General features: G+C 42.4%; 1 protein-coding gene across 8 annotated transcripts in view; it reads left to right on the forward strand.

Moving 5' to 3' along the window:
- The window catches only part of LOC145399810 (protein lap4-like), a 1,200,472-nt gene that overhangs the window by 299,362 nt on the left and 878,453 nt on the right, over nucleotides 1-22,657 (forward strand). For all 8 annotated transcript variants that reach the window (XM_080272363.1, XM_080272366.1, XM_080272368.1 and 5 more), the window contains exon 9: nucleotides 17,525-17,621. In XM_080272363.1, the coding sequence (XP_080128489.1) occupies nucleotides 17,525-17,621 (97 nt within the window). The remainder of the gene's footprint in view (nucleotides 1-17,524; nucleotides 17,622-22,657) is intronic.

Here is a 22,657-nt window from a genome sequence, read left to right on the forward strand (position 1 = left end):
AGAGCCATGTATACTCCACTCAATAAACATGTGTGTCTTCCAGGGGCCAGTGCGGCTAATATGATAGAAAAATATTCAAATATAGTGAAGGATAGTGGTGATAAACCCACTGTGTGCCTCAGTGTAGGAGGCAATGATATTAGTAGCCGCAAGAATGAGGTACTGTGGCAGAAGTATAAGCTGATGTTAAAGAAAGTTAAGGAGAGGGGAGGAACCCCTGTAGTGCTTGGTGTTTTACCCAGGTGGCGAGTTGGGAGGGAGTGGTTGAGCAGAGCAATAGGTTTTAATTGCCGCCTTGAAAGGTATTGCAAAGATAATGCAATACCTTTCACTGACAGCTGGGACCGGTTTAATGGACGGAGTGCCTTGTATAGTTGGGATGGGACTCATCTTAGCAGGTAGGGAGTTACTGTTTTAGTTGGAATGATAGATAAGAAGTTAGAGGGATTTTTTTTGAGGTTGAGAATTAGGTGTACAGGAAGTTGCAGCAACTAGACCCAGAAATCAGTATTATCATGTCTGGATAGATGCATCAAGACTTGCAAATGTAAGAACAACAGTTTAACCATTAGTGTAGATACATTCGCTCAGGCACCTCAAAATGAGCAGGTGATGATAGAGGACAGAACAAGCGACGATAGAAGGGCGATAAGTGATAGTACAAAAAATTGTTTTATTAGTAAAGTAAAGAGTTCACCAGTTAGTGACAAAAAAAAAAAAAATAAGTCCCAAGGTAGAGGCATAACTACTCGTAATAACTTGAAGTGTACTACACAAACAGCCGGAGTTTACGTAATAAAATGGATGAACTGAGGGCTTTAATTTGAACGGAAAAAATAGACATTGCCGTTATCAGTGAAACTTGGATGAATACAGACACTCGAGAATTTTTAGCAGAATATCAGATAAAAGACTATAATATTTTTGTATCAAACCGTCTGAGAAAAAAGGGGGGCAGGGTAGCTATTTATGTAAAGGATTCATTAAACTGTTACATTAAAGCAGACATTAAAGTAACTAGGGACACAGAAAGTGTGTGGGTTGAAATTAGTAACACTAGGGAGAAATTAGTCTTAGGAGCAATTTACAGATCTCCAAAATTAAGTAGAGCAGATAGTAAATACCTTTGGGAGGAAATTAGGAAACCGTCACAGTCCAGCTTAGTAATAATCGTAGGGGACCTTAATCTGCCAAGGATAGATTGGAGAAATCAGACAGGGGATGCAGTCAGAGGAATTTCTAGAGGTAGTACAGGATAATTTCCTTTGTCAGTATATCAGGGAGCCCACCAGAGGTAATAATATACTAGATTTGGCTTTAGCTAATAAAAAAAAATATCCTTAGTGATATAGAGGTTGGTGGACGACTTGGTAATAGCGATCATGAAGAAATTAAGTTCAGATTTATTTGGGATGTCTGTTCCACCGAAAATACCTCCACCGTTCCTAGTTTTCGTCTAGGAGATTTCGATGGATTAGGAGCTTATTTTCAAATGATATTCCACAGGGAGATTAGCTATTTGAGGGAATGCCAGGTCAGTGGGGAACCCCAGGTCATAGGTGAAGGGCAGGAAACGCGTGGGTATGTGCTCCAGGTGTCTGTGGAGGCTGAGGTGGTAGATCGGAGTGTAGTCGAGGTGAAGGGGATTAACTCAGCTCCAGTACCAAGCAGACGTTCGACCAGTGAGAAATATAACGAGTTAGTAAATATAATACACGGAGGCCAAGATAGATATACAGTATCCCTTCAAAACAGTTTAGGACGAATAATTCAGAACCAAGATGGTTAACCCGCGGCGTCCCGTCGACGTACTTCCACGTCCTCACGTTATGTCACTGCCAATCCCGTTGACGTACTTCAACGTCCTGCAATTGCAAGGTTCATTATTTCCACAATTTTCAAAATTCGCGCGAGATTTTCGATTCGCCCGCGTACCCAAGCCTCCCCTACCTGCCCCCAGGCGGGCAGCGTCCCAGACCCTGCGTGACCTGTGCTCGCCCTTGTCTCGGTCACTCACCTGTTAGCAGTGACCCAGGTCAGACATGGCGCATAAAGGTCTCTCAGACGACGAAATACAATCCGCCCTGGATGCCTTCACTGGAGATAGTGATTCTCCACTTGATGATGATGTGGTGGATCGAGATTATGTGCAGCCTGAGGAGGAAATAACAAGCAGTGATGAGGAGGTCCCTTCGCCCCGGAAAAAGCGGTATCTCACGTATCGTAAGGCAAGGGAAGGCCAGCCTGCACCCAAAACACCTGCATGGACCTCTCTCCATCCCCTAGAGAGAGATTCTGATGAGGACGAGGATGAGGACGATGACGATGACGGCGGCTTAGGACGTGATGTTGCCTCGTGGTTGGGGAAGGAAAAATCTCACCCCGAGGATCAGAAGGTGGGGCGAGAAGGCAAATAAAGTATGGCCTAGTGTTTTGTCTGGGGAAGGCGAAAGTGGTTGTGGGAGTGCGGGGTGAAAGGGAAGTGGTGTGAGGGAGGCAGCACGAGCACGTGGTGCACGTAGGCCTAGGGGAGAGAAGGTGGAGCCACTCCCCAGCACGTCTTTCGCCATACAATATTCCCAAACTTCCTCCACACAGCCCCAGGATGTGGGGAAAGGAAGGAAAGGGAAGGGAAAGGGTAAAGGAAAAGGGAGAGGGAAGAGAAGTGCGAGTGATGAAAGGCGCCGCTCTCCACCTCCCCCACCACCACCAATGTTGCGTTGTGCCTTCAGCCATGTTTCAGAGAGTACCATAACTTCCTACACTACTGAAACTGTGTGGGATGGCGATATGACGCTCAGTATAATGGTAAGGCCAGTCAGTATGTGCCAAGTCTTATATAAACTTGAAACGGGTGTAATGTTTGCAGGAAAGTAATGTATAAGTTGAGAAATAGTGTAAGTTGAACGAAGTGATATGAAAACTACACCCACTGTATAAATCTGCGAAAATATGACGCTCAGTATAACACTCTGGTCAGTAAATATGTGATAGCAAGAATATAAAGTGGAAACGGGTGTAATGTTAGCATGAATAAAACGTATAAGTTGAACAATAGTGTAAGTTGTAATAATTGATGTCACGAGTACACCCACATTCCGGTCAGTAAGTATGTGATAGGAATTATATAAAGTGGAATTTGTTGTAATGTTAGTAGTAAGGTATTTTATAAGTTGAATACTATTGTAAGATGAAACAAATGATATCGCGATAACACTCCCTGTGTAAGTACGCACTAATATGACGCTCAGTTGCATTGTAAGTTCTGAAATTATGTGATATCAATTATATCAAGTGTAAACATGTGCAATGTTAGTGGAGAATTATTATATAAGTACAAAAATAGGTTGTAAGTTGAAATAGTAGTCATAGCGACTTCACCGTGTGTGTTATTATGCGCTATTATTACGCTATATATTTACGTAAGGCCTGAAATTATCTCAAAACAGTTCTATAAAGTTGAAAAGTGTATAATGTTATTAGAAAAGTATTATGTAAGTAGAAAAAACACAATACGAGTTGAAACAACAGTCACAGCGAGTTCACTCACTACGTAAATAAGCGCTAACATTACGCTAAATGTTATCAAAAGGCCTGTGAATACGTAAAAACAGTTCAATAAAATGTAAAATGGTATAATGTTATTGTAGAAGTATTATGTAAGTAAAAAAATGATATGTATCATGATTTTCGAATGTTAGCGATTCATCGTGACCAAGTTGCCCGATTTTGCTCGTTTTGCACGATGGTACAATGCTTATTTCTGCTTTATTTTTGTATAAAATCCAATATACTCTTTTATCACATGTTTTTATGTTTGTAATAAATACATATCTATTACTTTCATTGGTTTCCCAGACTTATAATACCACAGAAAACGTTAGAGGCTCAGACCACCTGCAGAGAACACGGTGCCAGGTGTGACCAAGGCATACCTGTTAGGCAATTATGGACTCCGGGGAACGATTTTTGTAACTGACCATTGTTTCTGACCAAAAGCGAAAGTTTTAGCAAAAAAAATTTGGGTCCAAAAATGGTCGGGATTGGGGGTACCATTGGTGAGAAAGTGGTCGGGACAGGGGCGGGTTAAGGAGTGTCCTGATGTGACAGCAATGTTAGAGAAACACATCAGGTGTTTTGGCCATGTAGAGAGGATGAGTGAGAGACATATAAGGAGAGTGTATGTGACAAAGAGGAATACCTCAAGGATGAGTCAGGGTAGAGGTATATGTGACCTGGAGCAGGGGAGGAATGGCGGGGGACATTATCATGGAGGCGATTTGTTTGTCCACCCCATGACCATTGATCTACATGACCAAGTAAGGAAAGTATTGCATTAGAGTTGGACAGAAAAGGGATGAGAGTTTGTCGCTAGACTTTATGTGCCTTGTCTTATTGGTCAGGATGCAAGAGACATAGAGGAGCCGCAGCAATAGTTACAAGATGGAAGATAAGTACAGTGGGTGAAGAGACATAGGTTGACGGAAGTAAGTGGAGGAGAGTTAATGAGATGTAAAAGCCTTCACGCTCCTTACCTGACCAACATTTTCCTTCTGACTGCAGCAAATACCTTCATTTTATTAGCTTTTCCTTTTATGTCTGTTTAAAATCATTCAGTATGGTGATATTTTATTCTATTGTTTTTCAGTCCGAAGGACTGCTGTCTTTAAGGACACCTGTATAGATTGGATTTGGTCGTCTTATGTACATATCAAGACTCTTCAAACGATGACACTCAATTTATTTATTATTTATTTTTTAACAGTGCCACGGCATTTCTAATTCAGCTTAGTGAAATGAAGGCTATATTAACGGTAATGTTCAGAGAGTCTCCAGTTGCATATTCACAAAAACATAGATTTTTTCTCTTTCCAGACAATTTATTCCATTTAGGAGAAAATTTTCATCCTCTTTGTTGACTTAGGTATATCTGCCAGTAGAGTCCCCCTAGACTTGCTTTCCTCTTAAAATCGTTTCCTTCCTTGTCAGTGTGCTCACCATGGTACATTTCCTTCTGATTACTTAAAAAGAGAATCTTTCTGTTTGTAGTTTCGAGTACACCAAACAATATAGAACAAATTGAATAAACTGTCTTAAGCCTATGCTGTGAATGGCATAGAAGGCATATGTAGCATGTATCTTTATGTTGATATTACTGATACTTTTATTGAACGCTGCTTATAGTATAAACATAAGTTACACAAGAAAAGATTTGAAGTGATACTGAGATACATAAACACACACACACACACACACACAAATACACAGTTAATTGATGCACAATTTTTTTATATATATATATATATATATATATATATATATATATATATATATATATATATATATATATATATATATATATATATGCTGAGAAAGAGGTGCTACGAAATCTCAACAGTCCTCTTGCCTTTTTCCGTAGATGCAAGTCTCAACATGTCATCGGCTGATGCTTAAGCGAATACTGGATTTGAGAGACGAGCGTAATTTTTACCTCTTATTTTACTCTTATGAGACACCTCATCAGTGCTGGATTTTCTGAGGAGTCTCCTCTCTTAATGAGGTCTAAAGTACTTGTCAAATTAATTTTCACAGAATTTCTTTTTCAGTACGGTGCCCTTTTCTCTCTCTCTCTCTCTCTCTCTCTCTCTCTCTCTCTCTCTCTCTCTTTCTCTCAGCAGGGGGTATGCATGTCATTTCTGTGCGATATTTTGACAAAGGAGGGATAGGGAGCATTGTATGAGATCTGATTGGAGGACGTTGCCAATCTACACACTGAAATGGCGAGGGACAGGGCAAATCCTCCTGAAGAATAGACGAGGTGGTTAGATGACCCCACCCCGTACGGGATTAAGGCGTCACCCAATAGATAGGGATAGGTAGATAGCTTCTAGACTGCGAGCGGCTAAGCATTTTCACATTAAAGATGATTACATTCCAATATGAGGCCTTCATATTGTGTTTTCCAAGTAGACAAACTAAGTATTCAGACGTTAATGATCTTCTTACTGAAAACTAGAGTAGGTCATGCCATCAGTCAAATGTGTATTTGGTAAAGAAGGGGTTATAACGTTGTAGGAGTTAGAAACTATTTATATCCATGTTATTTCAGAAGGAAAATATTAGTTAGCTTCTATTCTTGACAGATAGGCAGTAAACAAAATATATATATATATATATATATACTATATATATATATATATATATATCTATAGGACATATATATATATATATATATATATATATATACCATATAACTATATATACATTTCGTGGCGCCCCACGGGATGCATAGGGCCTTGATGAACTCTCTCCACCAATATTTCAAGTCCTTGCCATCTCCTTCAGGTCCCACCAACACTCCTCTCCTGCTATCTCTTTCACTGGCCTCAACAAGGTTTCCTCGGCCTACCTCTCAATGGCCAATTCTTCCTGTAGCAGTCCACTCTGCTGACATCCTGTATATAATTTGCCTTCTCTTTGAGATATTTGTGCTCCTAGCACCACACAACACACATATTCATCAACTGATTCCACTCTCGTAATATCCCTCACTGGCTTTCATTTGTAACTCTGTCTCGTGCCACTTTATCCCAAGGTCGTATTTTATTCTCAAGATCCTAATACTGAGATTGGAAAAGCGTACCATGACTCACCCATAAATAGTAGAAGGATTGGAGTAACTGGGAAAGGGATGAAGAAAGGAGACTAGAAATTTTCACAGTATGTACCGAAGAGGGAATGGAAAATTATTAAATGTAAATATCATCGCAACAGCTCGCCAATCCAGTCTAATCCTCTCCACTCAATTTTATTGTTTAATGATCCATTAGATGATACAATCGTTCCCAGATATTTAAAATTTTCACATTCTTCACATTATTCTCAATTATACAGTCGATTAGGTTCTCCACGTTCATATTAGTAAATAGAGTCTTAATATCCAACGGATTTATCAATCCCATTTACGCTTCCAGAATCGAACAAACAAAACAAGTACTTATCTCGTAAAGAATACTTCCACAAAGCAGTATAAACATGTCCTTGTACGCGAGAATAGTCCATGGAAAACATCAGCTTCTTATAAGAATTCCTGCATTATCTCCTTACAACCAATGAACATAATCCATAACTCGAACGATAATGGGGTTGCAGAAAGAACAAGTCAATCACTCCTGACAATTTACAAATGGACGGCAACACAAAGATATATGTACATATTAATATATATATATATATATATATATATATATATATATATATATCCATATCATGTATATGTACAAATAATATACTGGGTATATGAATATATATATATATATATACGTTTATATATATATATATATTTACATATGTCTGTATGTATATCCCAGCCTTCATAAGACTGATAACTTAAGCCTAATGACGTCCTATAGATCATGGTAATAATTTCACTTTCATTCTCTCATGTTATTCAGATCGTCAATGCATCACTAAAAGTAACATATTTATTCTTCATGTTCAACATCTACAGATTGATGGTGCTGACATTTTTCTCTCTCTCTCTCTCTCTCTCAGTATTGGCGGAAACAAAAAGAAAGGTTGACATATGAATATTTCAGTTTCAACAGGAAGAATGACATCCTGAATCCTACCCCATCCTACAGAACACCTCAGTAGGCACAGAAACAAACACGTTAGCATGAAGCCCATGAAGGTGCCATAATATGCTTGTGCAAGTGTTCTAATGGTTGGGTTTCAGTGCATGAGTGAAGAGCGACACCCACAATTATTCCTATTCTCAGGCTCTCCAGTACTCTCTCAGTTTGTGCAGTGAAAGTGGCTCAGTCAAACTGAAGTGTTGTAATGTCGATTTTTGCTGTGTGTAATCTCTGATAATTATGCCATTCAAATTTATCGACAGATGAAAACATTTATGCTAGTTTATTATGGCCATGATTCTGCTAAGCCCACTTAAATGCCCTTCAATTCAGCTAATAAAATAAAGGGGCGTGCTTAGCATGTTCTACATGTAAACCACCGTGGTCTTTGGTATTTAATTCCTGAGGCGATTTTATTCTTGCTGGAAGGGAAACATCTGGAAACATGACAAGAATATACATAACTGAGAAAAACTGTTATCGAAGTCAATTAGTGAAATGCGTAATGAATTCGTTCACTCAAACGTATTTAGGCCTCATGAAACAAACAGTGACAGAGTTAAGTTTCACCCTAATTGGCTAATAAGCATATGATAAATAGACACGAAGAGAGAGAGAGAGAGAGAGAGAGAGAGAGAGAGAGAGAGAGAGAGAGAGAGCTAGAGAATTTTTATATACATATAAATGGAGTTACTGTGGTACAGTGGTAAATGTGCGTTTTCGTACACTGAAGAATGAGGGTTGTGATGGACTGCCTGCTGTATGGACGTAAAGGTTAAAACATAATCAAACGTTCTTCTGGCCATGTACTGCATTGGCGAACATATTGTGCTCAGAATATATATATATATATATATATAGTATTCATATATATATATATATACACTATATATCACAGACTACAGAGAGAGAGAGAAGAGAGAGAGACAGAGAGAGAGAGAGACTGTAGCACCAGTCGAGCAGGGCAGTCTCTACCAGAGCCTAAGGACTTGGAAAGCTGATGACAGAGGCTGTACTGTCATCAGCCGCTTCGGTTGGGACTAGTTCCTGACCATCCCCCTTTGCTGAACTTTTTTCAGTGTCTCAGTTACACAGATGAGCCAGTAGGCCAGCATGCTCTCCAGTACAAATTTCTCTATCTATCTTCACCAAACTACATGCACAGTACACACTACACTTCCTATTCCAAAATTTACCAAAATGGCGTCAATTCACCTAGCCTCGAGTCCCCAGGGGGGGACCATAAATGCCCCGCGCCATCTGTCCCTCTCCCGGTGACGACTCGAGGTGCCTGGAACCACTGTCTGACTCTCTTCTTCTTCATTTCTGCAACATTCGCGGCCTTTCATCTAACTTTCGCTCTGTTGAGCACCACCTCCTCCTATAAACATCACATTCTTTTTCAAACGGAAACTCAGCAGTCTGAGGAAAATGACAGCAAACCCTGTTCTGTATCCTCCTACTTTCTCTATACTCATTTCAAAGCCAAAGGTGGCTGTTGTGTATACATACGCAACGACTTATCTTGCTCTCGTGTTCCTGAACTTGATTCTTCTGAATTCTCCTCTCTCTGGCTTCGGCTTTCCTGTCATTCTCTGACTAAATATATCTGTGCTGTTTACTTATCCCCTAATTCTACTGACTATCAAAAATTCTTCGACTATCTTACTTCTACGATGGAACACATTCTGTCCATTTCTCCTTTCTCTCTGAAATCTCCATTCTTGGAGATTTCAATGTTCACCACCACCTTTGGCTCTCCCTCTCCTTTCACGGATCCACCTGGTGAACAAGCCTACATCTTTTCTATCCTTAATGACCTAGAGCAGCTTGTACAGCACCCTACCCGTATCCCTGACCGCCTTGGAGAGAGCTCCAACATACTTGACCTCTTCCTCACAACTAATCCTTCTGCTTACTCTGTTAATCTTTTCTCTCCGTTGGGCTCCTCCGATCACAACCTTATTACCTTAACCTGTCCTATCGCTCCAGTACGGCCTGCGGACCCTCCAGGGAAACGCCGTCTCTGGCATTTTGGAGCTGCGGACTGGGAGGCCCTCAGGCAGTACTTCTTTGATTTTCCCTGGAATGATTATTGCTTCCATGGCCGTGAGCCATCTGAGTGTGCCTTGCGCATTACGGAGGTTATTCTCTCGGGCATGGAAGCATACATTCCTTTCTCATATCCTTTGACTAACGCAAGAAAGCCTTGGTTTAATCACGCTTGTTCTAATGCTGTCCGCAACAAGGAGAAGGCCTACAAAAGGTACCGGAGCCAACCCACCCCTGAATCACATAATCTTTACGTTTCTGCCCGGAATCGTGCTAAGTCTGTTCTTCGCTCTACTAAAAATAATTTCATCCATACTAAATGCTCTCAACTCTCCAACTCGAATTCTTCCCGCTCCTTCTGGCACCTTGCCAAAAATCTTTCTAACAACTTTACCTCATCATCCTTCCCTCCTCTTTTCTACTCTGATGGTTCTGTAGCTATTTCTTCTACTGATAAAGCAGATCTCTTCGCACAGACTTTCTCCTCCAATTCCACCTTAGATGATTCCGGTGCTGTTCCTCCATCACTTCCCCCCTCTGACTTCCTCATGGCTGACATTAAAATTTCTTCAGTTGATGTATTTTCTGCCATTACTGGCCTCAGTACTAACAAGGCTTATGGGCCTGATGGGGTCCCTCCTGTTGTTCTCAAAAACTGTGCTTCTGTGCTTACACCCTGCCTAGGCAAACTATTTCGCCTTTGTCTGTCAACTTGTACCTTTCCTTCTTGCTGGAAGTTTGCTCTCATTCAGCCAGTCCCAAGAAGGGTGACCACTCCCAACCCTCCAACTATCGTCCAATTGCTTTAACGTCCTGTATTTCAAAAGTTTTCGAGTCAATTCTTAATAAAAAAATTTTAAGGCATCTTTCCTATCACAACCTTCTTTCCGATCGTCAGTATGGGTTCCGTCAGGGACGCTCCACTGGCGATCTTCTCACCTACCTTTCAGACTCCTGGTCATCCTCCTTTCGGGACTTTGGCGAAAGCTTTGCCATTGCACTTGACATCTCAAAGGCTTTCGATCGAGTCTGGCATAAATCTTTAATTTCCAAACTGCCCTCCTACGGTTTCTATCCTTCTATCTGTACCTTCATCGCTAGCTTCCTTTCTGGTCGTTCTATAGCTGCTGTCGTAGACGGCCATCGTTCTTCTCCTAGATCTATCAACAGTGGTGTTCCTCAGGGCTCTGTCCTATCACCAACTCTCTCCCTTTTATTCATCAATGATCTTCTAAGCTGTACATCTAACCCTATCCACTCATACGCTGATGACTCCACCCTTCACCTTTCCATTCGGTTCCCGCAACGCCCGTCTCAACAGTTACTTCAAGAAACAAGGGATGAGGCTATGGCACACCTAATGTCTGACTTGGCTCATATCTCTGACTGGGGTAAAAATAATATGGTTGTCTTTAATGCTTCTAAGACTCAGTTCTTACACCTATCAACCCGACAAAATCTTCCACAGGTATACCCACTAATGTTTAATAATATTCAGATTAATCCTGCATCATCCTTGAACATGCTTGGGGTTTCATTTACTCGGGACTTATCTTGGAAAGATCATATTACATCTCTTGTAAAATCTGCTTCCAAGAGATTGGGTGTGCTAAGCCGACTCCGCTCTTTCTTTACCCCTGCACAATTGTTGACTCTATACAGGGGTTTTATCCGCCCCTGTGTGGAGTACAACTCTCATGTGTGGGGAGGCTCCCCACATACAGCTCTTCTCAATAGGGTGGAGTCAAAGGCTTTTCGTCTCATTAACTCTCCTCCTCTTACTGACTCCCTTCAACCTCTGTCTCTTCGCCGCACTGTTGCATCTTTATCTCTTTTCTATCGCTACTTTAATGGTCACTGCTCCTCTGAACTGTCTGCTTGCATTCCTCCACCTCTACGACGGGCGCGTAGCACCCGTCTGGCAGCAAACTCTCATCCCTTTTCTGTCCAACTCTCTAATGCAAGAGTTAACCATTACTCCCAGTCTTTCATTCATGCAACAGGTCAGCTCTGGAACTGTCTCCCTCTGTCTGTATTTCCTCCTGCCTATGATCTCCAGTCTTTCAAACGCAGTGTGTCCAGGCATCTCAAAATGATCGGATCTTGAATTTGGCTCTCTATTGTATTTTGTTTTCCTCTTGGAGGGAACTGTTACTGCGGGCTCATGGCCTTTGGTTCCTTCATCCTCGCATAAAAAAAAAAAAAAAAAAAAAAAAGCTGCTAGGTGCCATCAAGAATTTTTATGATGGTAGTGATGCATGTCTAAGGGTAAATGGGCATTTAAGTGAATGGTTCACGATCAGTGTGGGCTTGCAACAAGGTTGTGTGATGTCCCCGTGGTTGATCAATATATACAGTATATGGATGTGGTGATGAGAGAAGTAGAAACACGTGTAATGGAGAGAGGGATGGCTTTGGTAATGAGTGGTGATGGATGGAATACCTCAAATTTTTTGCATCCTGGTGTTGTAGTGCTACCTTTAAATACTGGACAAGAGCTTGGTAGACTAGTGCAGAGTTTTGTAGATGTCTGTGAGCATCATGCCTTGAGAGGAAATGTAGAAAAGAGTAGAGTGATTGTTATTGAGAGAGAAGGTGACTCCCAGTGTGATGTTACAGTGAATGGAGAGAGACTGGAATTGATGAGAGAGTTCAAATACCGGGGTACAGTGATAAAAAAGAGAGGAAAATGTGCAAAAGAAATGGAAAGTACTGTAGAGTGACACAAGGAAGGAAAGTAGCTGGTACTATGAAGGCCTTGATAAGAAACAGAGGCTTGAGTGTTGCAGCTGCGTGTGGCTAATATGAAGGGAGTGTTAATGCCAACTTTAACATACGGATGTGAGACAATGGTGTGGCGTGAAAATGAAAAGTCAGAGTGAGAGCAGTGGAGATGGGACTTTTGAGGAATGTTTGTGGAGTACAGAGAGTGGTTAGGATACGGAATTTTTGTGATTCATGAAAAATGCAGAGTGAGGAAGTCTGTGGCCACCAGAATTGAAAAGAGTGTACTGAGATTGTATGGTCATGTGGAGAGGATGGATACCAAGAGAGTGGTTATAAGGGCACTGTATATCTGAGTGAATTTGAAGGAGTGAGGAGGCGAGGTAGACCAAGAAGAAGGTGGAGGGATATGGTGGATGAGTGTTAGGAAGAGAGGTTTGGAAGTTGGTGAGGCTAAGGGACTGACAAAAGATCAAGCTGGCTGGATGAATTTTGTGCAGAGAAATGCATGACCAGGGATTTGGCACCCCTTTTTGATGTTACAGCATTGTTATTTTCTCTACCAGATAGCTGTATGTAAAGCCACAGAACATGATGGCATTTTTTTTTTTTTTTTTTTTTTTTTTGGCCTAACAGTTGGAGTCGGGATTTCGAGGGCTTGAATGATGAGTGAATGGAAGCGTTGCCCATTGAATTGGGCAAACTTTGGCTGTCTGGACATTGCCACTCTTCACCCTGCCCTAGGGTGGGAAAGGAGGCCCAGGTGATGATGATGATGATGATGGTGATTTCAGTGTTTATGATAAGTGGATGCATAAGAGAGGCAGTGGTATTAGAGGTAGACAGTCATATAATGCTGATTTCATGTGTGTGGTTTGTTGGGGAGAGCATGTGGAGGATGTCAGTGTGAAGGGATTTATCTTGCAAGTGTCTCTTGATGTGTGGAAGACTTTTGTCACTTGGGGGACATGTTATGTGCTGGAGGTGGGGCTGGAGTTAGCTCTGTGGCTAGAGTGAGGAGTGGTCTGTTGCCTCTCCTGATATTGAGGGGGCTCTCTCTCCACATAAGGGATCCTTGTATGTGGCATGTGTTAGGAGCGTAAGGCTGTATGGTAGTGAGACCTGGACAGCAAAGGAAAGTGATATTTGTAGACTCAGACTTGCAGAAATGATAATGATTAGGTGGATGTGCAGTGTGTCCTTTAATAAGAGGCCTAGGGGGGCTAGGTGTATGATGTAAGAGTTGAGAGAAAGGATGGGACTGGAGTGTATTTGTTTTGTGATGAGGTGGGGTAGATTGAGATGGTTTGGGCATGTGGAGAGGATACGGGATTATAGTTGGGTGCAGAAAGTGAGAAGTGTGAACACTGGGGGTGGGGTAGCAAGAGGCAGACCAAAAAAGACTTGGGATGAGGTCATAGAGTGTGACCTCATTGATAAGGGACTGAATTGGGGGGCTGCTGGAGATAACAGCAGCATTGAGAGCCACCATTAGGTGACCAGTGTCAATGCATGCAAGCATGTTGGAGCTTTTGTAAATGAAAGAAAACTATAGATAGATATATACATACATAGATATAGATACCCAGTATATAGATAGAGATATTTAAAGGTTTCTGATAATTTGAGTGTGATAGTATTTTTTCATATATTGTTTATTCTGGCGGTTTAACCCCTAAAGACCGCAATTGTTTCAGGCAGGGTACCTCCCAAAAGTGCAATTGGGGGGTGTTTTGGCAACGTTCACCAAGGGCAAATTGATTGTGTTCTGGCTAAAGAGGAAGAATTTACACATCTGACAACGCAATCCATACCCCTGTAGGCCTAATGATTACCGCACAATCGCGCATCAAAGTTCAAATAAAGTTTATGATAGTTACCCCTCGAAAACAATCAAAAGCATGAAAATTTTGATAACTACATATTTTTCTTATTGAAACAGGTCATTTCAAGTTGTTTTATCACACCAGCCGTGAAAACAGGTGTACGTAGGTGTGGGGAGATTACTAGGCTGCGGGGAGATAAAATAGGATGTGGAGAGTAGGCCTGTAGGTACTAGAGGGTTGGAAATAACCAGCTTTTCGCATGAAAAGAAAGCACTTCAGTGTGTTCTGTAACATCTATCTATCTATTGCCAGATGCCATAATCCCATACGGGGTGGCCATTTGACTCTGAGTTATTTGTTTTACAGGGAGGGGCACTAACCCTCCACCAACCCACTTGACACGTAGGGAGCTCGTGTGGTTTGGTTATATGGTTACATCTTTCATGAAAACAAGTGTGGGGAGTAGGCCTACAAGGCCTTGATGGTACTTGGGGAGAAAAATTTCGGCAACAACCAAATTCTCCCTTCATTTCAATGGGATTTGTCATACCAGCCATAAAAACAGGTGTGTATGTAGGTGTAGGGAGATAAAACAGGTGTGGGGAGTAACCCTACAAGGCCTTATTCCAAAACTAACACAGACACATAGAAATGTTTATAACCATCAAGATCAAAATGAAGTTGAATAATGCTATAGATGTATGCATAAATAAGGGAAAAAAAGCAATAATTTGTTTCTGATTTCTCATTTTATTGTCCTAACTTACCACATCACACTTACCATTACAATTATCACATTATCATTACACCACACTTATCGTTACATTTTCGGCAACAACCAAATTCTCATGTGCAAACTCTCCATTTCAATGGAGTTTATCACACCAGCCATGAAAACAGGTGTATTTGTAGGTGTGGGGAGGTGAAACAGGTGCAGGGAGTAGCTTTACAAGACCTCATAGTCTTTCAAAAACTAACACAGACATATATAAATGTTTATAACCATCAAGGACATCAAAATAAAGTTGAATAATGCTGTACATGCCTGCATATGAAAGTGAGAGAGAAAAAAAGCAATAATTTGTTTCCGATATCTCCTTTTACTGTTGTAACTTATCATTGCACTTATTTATCACACTTATCATTACACATTTATCACACTTATCATTACACTTACCACATTATCATGACACATTTATCACACTTATCATTACACTTACCACATTATCATTACACATTTATCACACTTATCATTACACTTACCACATTATCATTACACTTTATCACACTTATCATTACACTTATTTCTACTTGTGGCCTCTCTCTGTTCACTTATTTCTATGCATGTCTTTTCCACTTGGACCTAACCTGTCATTACACATTTCTGCTCGTGTCCATTCACAGTCCACATATCTTGACACTGTCACTTTTCAGAACTGTTGTTTAGTATGATATAATTTGAAGCACGGAATGCATATCGGAGTCTCGCACCCAGCACACATTGTTATAGTCATTTTCCTTGCCTTTTGCCGCCATTTGGTATTATAGCACACATGACAGTGCGAGTTATTAGTTACGTGCAGTGATTCCCTAACAAACTAACTAACTAACGGGCAGATAAGTTGACCACGAAGGGCTGGTGGTTGTGTTTACCCAGAGTAAATGTTTGCTTGCAGATGGAGACTAATCAGAGGCATTAATCTGGGCAGGTAGGGGGGGGGGGAAATGCATCATATGTAGTACAACATATAGCATTCTCCAACTATGTACGTACGGAAACTGGTAGGTACGACATGAGAAATGAACAGAGTGAGGTGTAATTATGTGTAAATTTGGGAAGCAGTAGAAATAATATGAAACAGGTATGTACATCAGGCCTGATAACTCTCGGGGGTCTGTAGGGGGTTGGAAGGGTAGTGAGGGACAAGGAGGGAGGGATGGGGTGGGGTTTGGGGGAGGGGGGATGAGGCTAGCAGGGAGAGAGGAGGGACAAGAAAGGGTGGGAAGGGATGCAGGTGGTGGTGGGAGGAGAGATGCAGGTGTGTGGAGGGGTGGTAGAGTGATGGGGGACAAGGAGGGAGTGAAGTAGAGGGTGGCATGGAGGCGGCCGAGAGGGGGGTTGCCCCCCCACCTCCCGGGTTGGTCCAATCCCCCCCTCACACCACATCAGGGGCGAGTTCTTATTGGCCTGAAGCTATGTATGTCATAATTGGCGTGAAGCAAGCACTTTGCAGTTTTTTTTACAGGCCCTGTGGAATTGATGCAGTTAGGCATTTTGGCATAAAACTCAAATCGCATCAATTGATGCAATTAGGACTTCAGAGGTTAAGCAGAGTTTTATATTAATGTTCATTCTTTTCATTATAAAATGTAATTACATGGTTTTGAATGCTTAGTGAACCTTTGGGTTGAGCAGGTACTTAGGAGTTTAAGGGATTGAGATGGCCCTAATCTAGGAACAGTTTTATCCTGGTTGCTGTAATTAGAGTCTCATGATGTGAAGAACAGAACATTGCATCTAGTCATTACCAGACTAAATATTAATTGTTAGGAGAAATGCCTAGTTAGGATAAGTCTGTTGGCATTGTATAACATCAGACATGAAATGTTACAAAGAACAGTATCAGTTAGGGCTAGTCCTCATTAGATGTTTTTCCTAATATTTGTTGACATTCCTTCATCGTTTCATTTCGTTTTGTTTTGTTTTTAAAGGCTCCAATATGCTTGCATGCGTCGGCCTTGGTCACCTAATGGGGGCTTTCCACGCTGCACGATCCATTGCATCCTCCCTGTTCAGTCTCTTAACCTTGAGGTCACACTTAATGACCTCGTCCCATGTCTATCTTGGTCTACCCCTCATAACCCCACCCTCAGTATTAACACTTCTCACCTTTCTCACCCAATTATCATCCCCCATCCTCTCCACATGTCCAAACCATCTCAATCTAACTCTCCTTATCACAACACCAATACACTCCATTCCCATGCTACCTCTCAACTCTTCCATCATAAACCCAGCCCCCCCGGGCCATGCACGCAGGGACGCACTACACATCCACCTGATCATTGTCATTTCTGTACGTCTGAGCTGGCGAATATCCTCCTCCTTAACTGCCCAGGTCTCACTACCATACAGCATTACACTCCTACCACATGCTGCATACAAAGACCCCTTAGCATGTTTAGTAGAAATATTAATTACCATTATTCCAAGTTTTTGCCCCATGAACATTGTGTATTGCATGAGTAGCAGTATACTATGCTAATATTTTCTCTATGTTTCAGGTTGCAGTACCTGCCACTGACCATCATTGCTCTCAACCTCAAGGCTGTGTGGCTGAGTGAAAACCAGGCCCAGCCAATGCTCAATTATCAGACTGAGGTAACACACCATAGTATTGCATCTAAAAAGTTTTGATAAAAGTAAAAGATAAATAAAAAAGAAGTCAGAATCTTGGACAGTATTAGGTTTTAAGATGGTTGAATGCAGTACAGAACAGCAAACCCTCACGTTTCCCTTCACCACTAAACTGGATATTGGATTTAGCTGACACTTTGAGAGCCCCAGACAAACCATTGGTCATACCGGATACCAGTCGTTAAATGGGGAAAACCATGCGAATCTATTGGACAACTGTGGGCCCACCAGACACTTTTTTGTTTTTAATGTATACTGTCCTTTATATGGGGCATGGATGTAGGCCTACCGGATCCTCCTGATGTGATGGGCGACTCAGAATGCAGTTGCCAATGCTGGCAGCATTTTTTCCCACCCACTTGGGCTAGGTTGGGGGGAACCAGGGTTTGAAATTATGGGTGTAGTTATTGTAAAGTGGGTATAGTTTTAATTTTTAATACTAGAATATGCTTTTTACTCATTTATTTTCCTTTATGTCTTGAAATCCCACTTCAGAGAAGGACCATCAGGTTTACTGGATTATCAGCTTTATTGGACCAAGCTTCTTTCAATTGGTCCAGTATAGAAAGGTTCTACTGTACTTTTTTCCAATTATTTTGCATATTGTAGTATTTTGTAATGTTGGAGTTTAAGAAGTCTGTGGTTCTGTCTTTGTTCAAAAAGGAATCCCTATACTATCCAGACGCCCACTTACTGGACATTGTGGGCCTGGACCTTCAGAACCCAAAAATGGCCAAAAAAAGAAAAAAAATCCCCCCCAAATCAGATTTTTTTCCCTCCCGTAATTTGAAGTTGCCACGTGGCACTGAACAGCTGTTTACACCACAGCCCCTTCACCCCTTCCTTCCTCCCCCCTCTCCCCTCCCCTGTCAGGGTTGCCATTTGGTATTTTTCATTACCAAATGTGGGCCAATTTGGTGATGAAAAATTCGTTTGGTAATGAATCAGAATAATGCATTATCAAACGAATTTTTCACGTGTATGAGGATACACAGGATGGAGATGGTGGATTGTTTGATCTCTCTGATTAACCCTTTAACCACGGGGCATCACGTTCGTGACGCTCGGGCGCAATGGATCATTCCGCGGGGCGTCACTTTTGTGATTCTGTGTTATTTTGAATTTGCTGGGGCTTTCAAGTGGTGACTTGTATCATCTATCAGTACTACCAGTGTCCAACAATAGTCAGCGCTGCTAATGTCATCTGTACTCCCATCCATTGTTGACAATTTAGCCATTTTTTCCCATTCTTGACTCCCCTCCTTGCCTCCCCTCCATTACCCTCTCCTCTCGCCTGCCTTGCCGCGCCATGCTGCGCAAATCTTCCCCGGATTTTTCCACTGATTTCATCCATTGAGTTGAGCCCTATGCCCTATTCTTATACAAAATAATATATATATAAAAAAGAAATAAGGTAATTGATATTGACATACACCTGGAATTGACTAATTATCACCTGGCAACACCCTACATGCACTCATTCGCAAATTTTCCCTGCTTATTTCCCCTTGAAATATGCCGTATGACCTATTCTTGTAATAAAAATATATATAAGAAAGGAAGGGAGAAGCCTAAGTGATATTGACATTCACCTGGAACTACCTAATTTATTATGTATTGTCTAGATTTCCTACCAGTCATTTCATAGCATATAAATTAGCATCTGTCACCACACTGACATTGTCAACCCTTGGCTGCCCATATACGCTACGTCATTCAGTTCAGTGTTGTCCTTTGACGTGAAACCATGTCGCACTTGCTCTCCTCCATTTCCGCCGCTTCTGCGCCCATTGCAAAGGGCCCTATGACCTCTGCCGCTACTAAACTTCGTGTGGGAAGTGGTAAAGGACTAAGTGACACTGCTGTGGAACATGAACTGGCTGAATTATCGATGATAATGATGGATAGTGACTTCGATCTTTCGGGTGAATCGTGTGATGAGCCTGGGGAGGAAATCGTGACAGAGACTTCCAGTACGAGTGCTTCAGTGTCCCAAGTTCGTCCTAGCTCCAAGGGAAAGGAGGCCTTAGTGCAGCAAGGGAAGAAATTTGGGAAGGGAGTGAAGAAGAGCCAGGTTAACCCTGGAACAATGGCCCCGTGTGACCCAGCCCGCCATGAGTCCCGAGGTGAATCACCTCCCCGCTCTCCCAGCCCCACTTCACTAATATCTTCCACCTCTTCAGCAGAAATTTCTCCTGAGTCTTCGTCGTCGGAATCTCCACCTGCACCTTCAGCGAAGGCACGCTGTAGGGGACGAGGTAAATCCCTGACTCATCATAAAAGTAGAGTAGCATCTAGAGTAACGGCTGCTAGTGGTACACGGCAACCAAGGGTCAGTTGTAGTGACCTTGAAACAGCCCAGTCTGCCTCACAGCCACCCTCATCCACCCTCACCCAGCCTACACCACCACGAGAGGGAACCCTGGACGCCTTCGTGTGGACGGAAGGTTCCGATTTCGTTCCTGAACAACTCCACTTTGACTTGAGTTCCTCAGGGATACAGCCTGCCTTCACTCTTGACGAGGATGCTGAGTGTGCGGACTACCTTTTGACCTTCCTTGATGACGAGGTTATGCAGCACATATGTGGTGAGACCAACAGGTACGAGTCACAACGTGCTGCAAGTGGTGCAGGTGCAGTGAAAATGCAACAGTGGACCATGCTTGGAGTGCAGGAACTGTATGTGTTCTTCGCCCTCATGCTTCTCATGCCCCATTCAAAGAAGCATGAGTTGGAAGATTACTGGTCCATGGACCCCTTGCTACCCTTACCCACCTTCAATAAGTACATGGCCAGAGATCGCTTCTGTAACATCATGGGAAACCTGCACTTCACCAACGACGATGCATCTTCCCAGACTGACCCACTCTGGAAGATCCGGGAGATTCTGAACAGAATGAAGGATAAATTTATGTCATTCTTCTACCCATTTCAGAAGGTTGTCGTAGACGAATCCTTGGTTCTGTTCAGAGGACGTCTGAGGTTCATACAGTACATTCCAAGCAAACGTCATCACTTTGGAATCAAGTTCTTTGTACTTTGTGACTGTAAGATGGGGTACATCCTTGACTTCGTCATCTATTCATCCAACACTGTTGATCTGGACAAAACACACCCCTTGGCTTCTCAGGCTGTGTAGTGAAAGTGCTGCTTGAAAGATATTTTGGTGGGAATCATGTACTCTATACTGACAACTACTTTACAGCACCGAAACTTGCTAAATACCTTTCAGAGCACAGCATCGGTTCCTGTGGCACTGTCAAGAGCAATCGTGCCCACTTCCCCAGATTCTCCAAGGCAGGAAATTTGCAACAAGGAGACATGCACCTACGCAAGTCTGAGAAGATGCTGGCAATATAGTGGCATGACAAGAGGGTCCTGCACATGCTTACCACCGTACACAAAGGGGAACTGAAAGAGTGGGAAGGTCGACCGTAGGACAGGCAAACCTGTGATGAAACCAGATACTGTCATCGACTGCAATATCAACATGCGGCTGGTGGACAAGTCCGACATGATGATTGGAGAGATCGACTGCCTCAGGAAGAATACTAGGTGGTACAGGAAAGTGTTTCTGCATCCCATTGACATGACGATGCTGAACGCCTTCATCCTGTACAGTACAAGATGAAGGTAAAGCCACCCAAGTCCTTCTCCCTGAGGTTGTTTGCCAGGACTTGTGTTCAGCAGCTGCTTGAGAGGTATGGTAGGGTGACAGCAACAGCTCCAAGACGCCATTCTGTTAGACTTCCTGACAAACTTGAGCAGAGGACGTACATGGATCGGCACAGACTGGTGCAAATGCCTGCCACAATGAAAAGGAAGGCTGTGATCTGCAGGTGCCAGGTGTGTGCACATACCACCAGATCCACACCTGAGCACAAACGCACCTCTTTGCAGTGCACCGAGTGCCAGGTTCCCCTCTGCATAACATGTTTCTTTGATTACCACAGCCTGAAGCAGTTCTAAAACAGTGCAAGTGGAAATGTAAATAATGTGTAAATAGCAAGTGAAAGCAATGGATGTAAATATGATTGAACAGTGGAATATAGTTTTATAAGTTACTGCAAGTGACAGTGCATAAAATAGTGTAAATAAAATCTAACTATCTATCTATCTATTGCCAGATGCCTCAATCCTTTTTGGGGTGGCCACAAACAAATCGCCTCCAAGTCGCCCTGTCCCCGCCATTTCACTGCCCTGCTCCCAACTCACACCCCCCTCTCTCATATACCTCTCCACCCCATCCCTCCATCTCATCCTCGGCCTCCCCCTCCCTCTTCCCCCCTCCACCTCACTCACATACACTCTCTTCGTCAGTCTTTCACCCTCCATCCTCTCCACATGGCCGAACCACTTCAGTGTGTTCCTCATAACGCTTCCTATCACATCCACATCCACACCACAACGCTCCTTTATATCCTCATTCGTCAGCCTGTCTCTCCACGTGACTCCACAGGCTCCTCTTAAATAACTCATTTCCACTGCTCTCACTCTTGACTTGTGTCCTTCCAACAATGTCCAAGCTTCACTTCCATACGTTAGAGTTGGTATCACAATACTGTCATGTAGTAACTTTTTCACTTCCATGCTCACTTTCCTGTTTCTTATCACTGCTTTCAAAGAACCAGCAACCTTTCTTCCCTGCTGTACCCTTTCAATCACTTCACCCTCCAAACTTCCATCCTTACTCATCACACTACCCAAGTACTTAAACATACTCACATTTTCCAATTCCTCCCCATCCAACCTTGCTGTACATTCACTAACTTCACCTCTCTCAAAGACCATCACTTTACTCTTCCCTACATTCACCTTTAGATTCCATTTCTTACACACTCTCCCAAACTCAGCCACCAAGCCTTGCAGCTCCCCTTTGTCTTCACTCAACAACACAGTATCATCTGCAAACAACAGTTCAGGGAGTTTCCAAACACTATCCTCTCTCACCAGGGCCACTCCAACATCCAGTACCCTACCTTGTACCTCTTTTATTACCC

This window comes from Coenobita brevimanus, chromosome 50 (assembly GCF_032717465.1).
Source record: "Coenobita brevimanus isolate Jiangsu-jjx chromosome 50, ASM3271746v2, whole genome shotgun sequence".
NCBI classification, from domain to species: domain Eukaryota; kingdom Metazoa; phylum Arthropoda; class Malacostraca; order Decapoda; family Coenobitidae; genus Coenobita; species Coenobita brevimanus.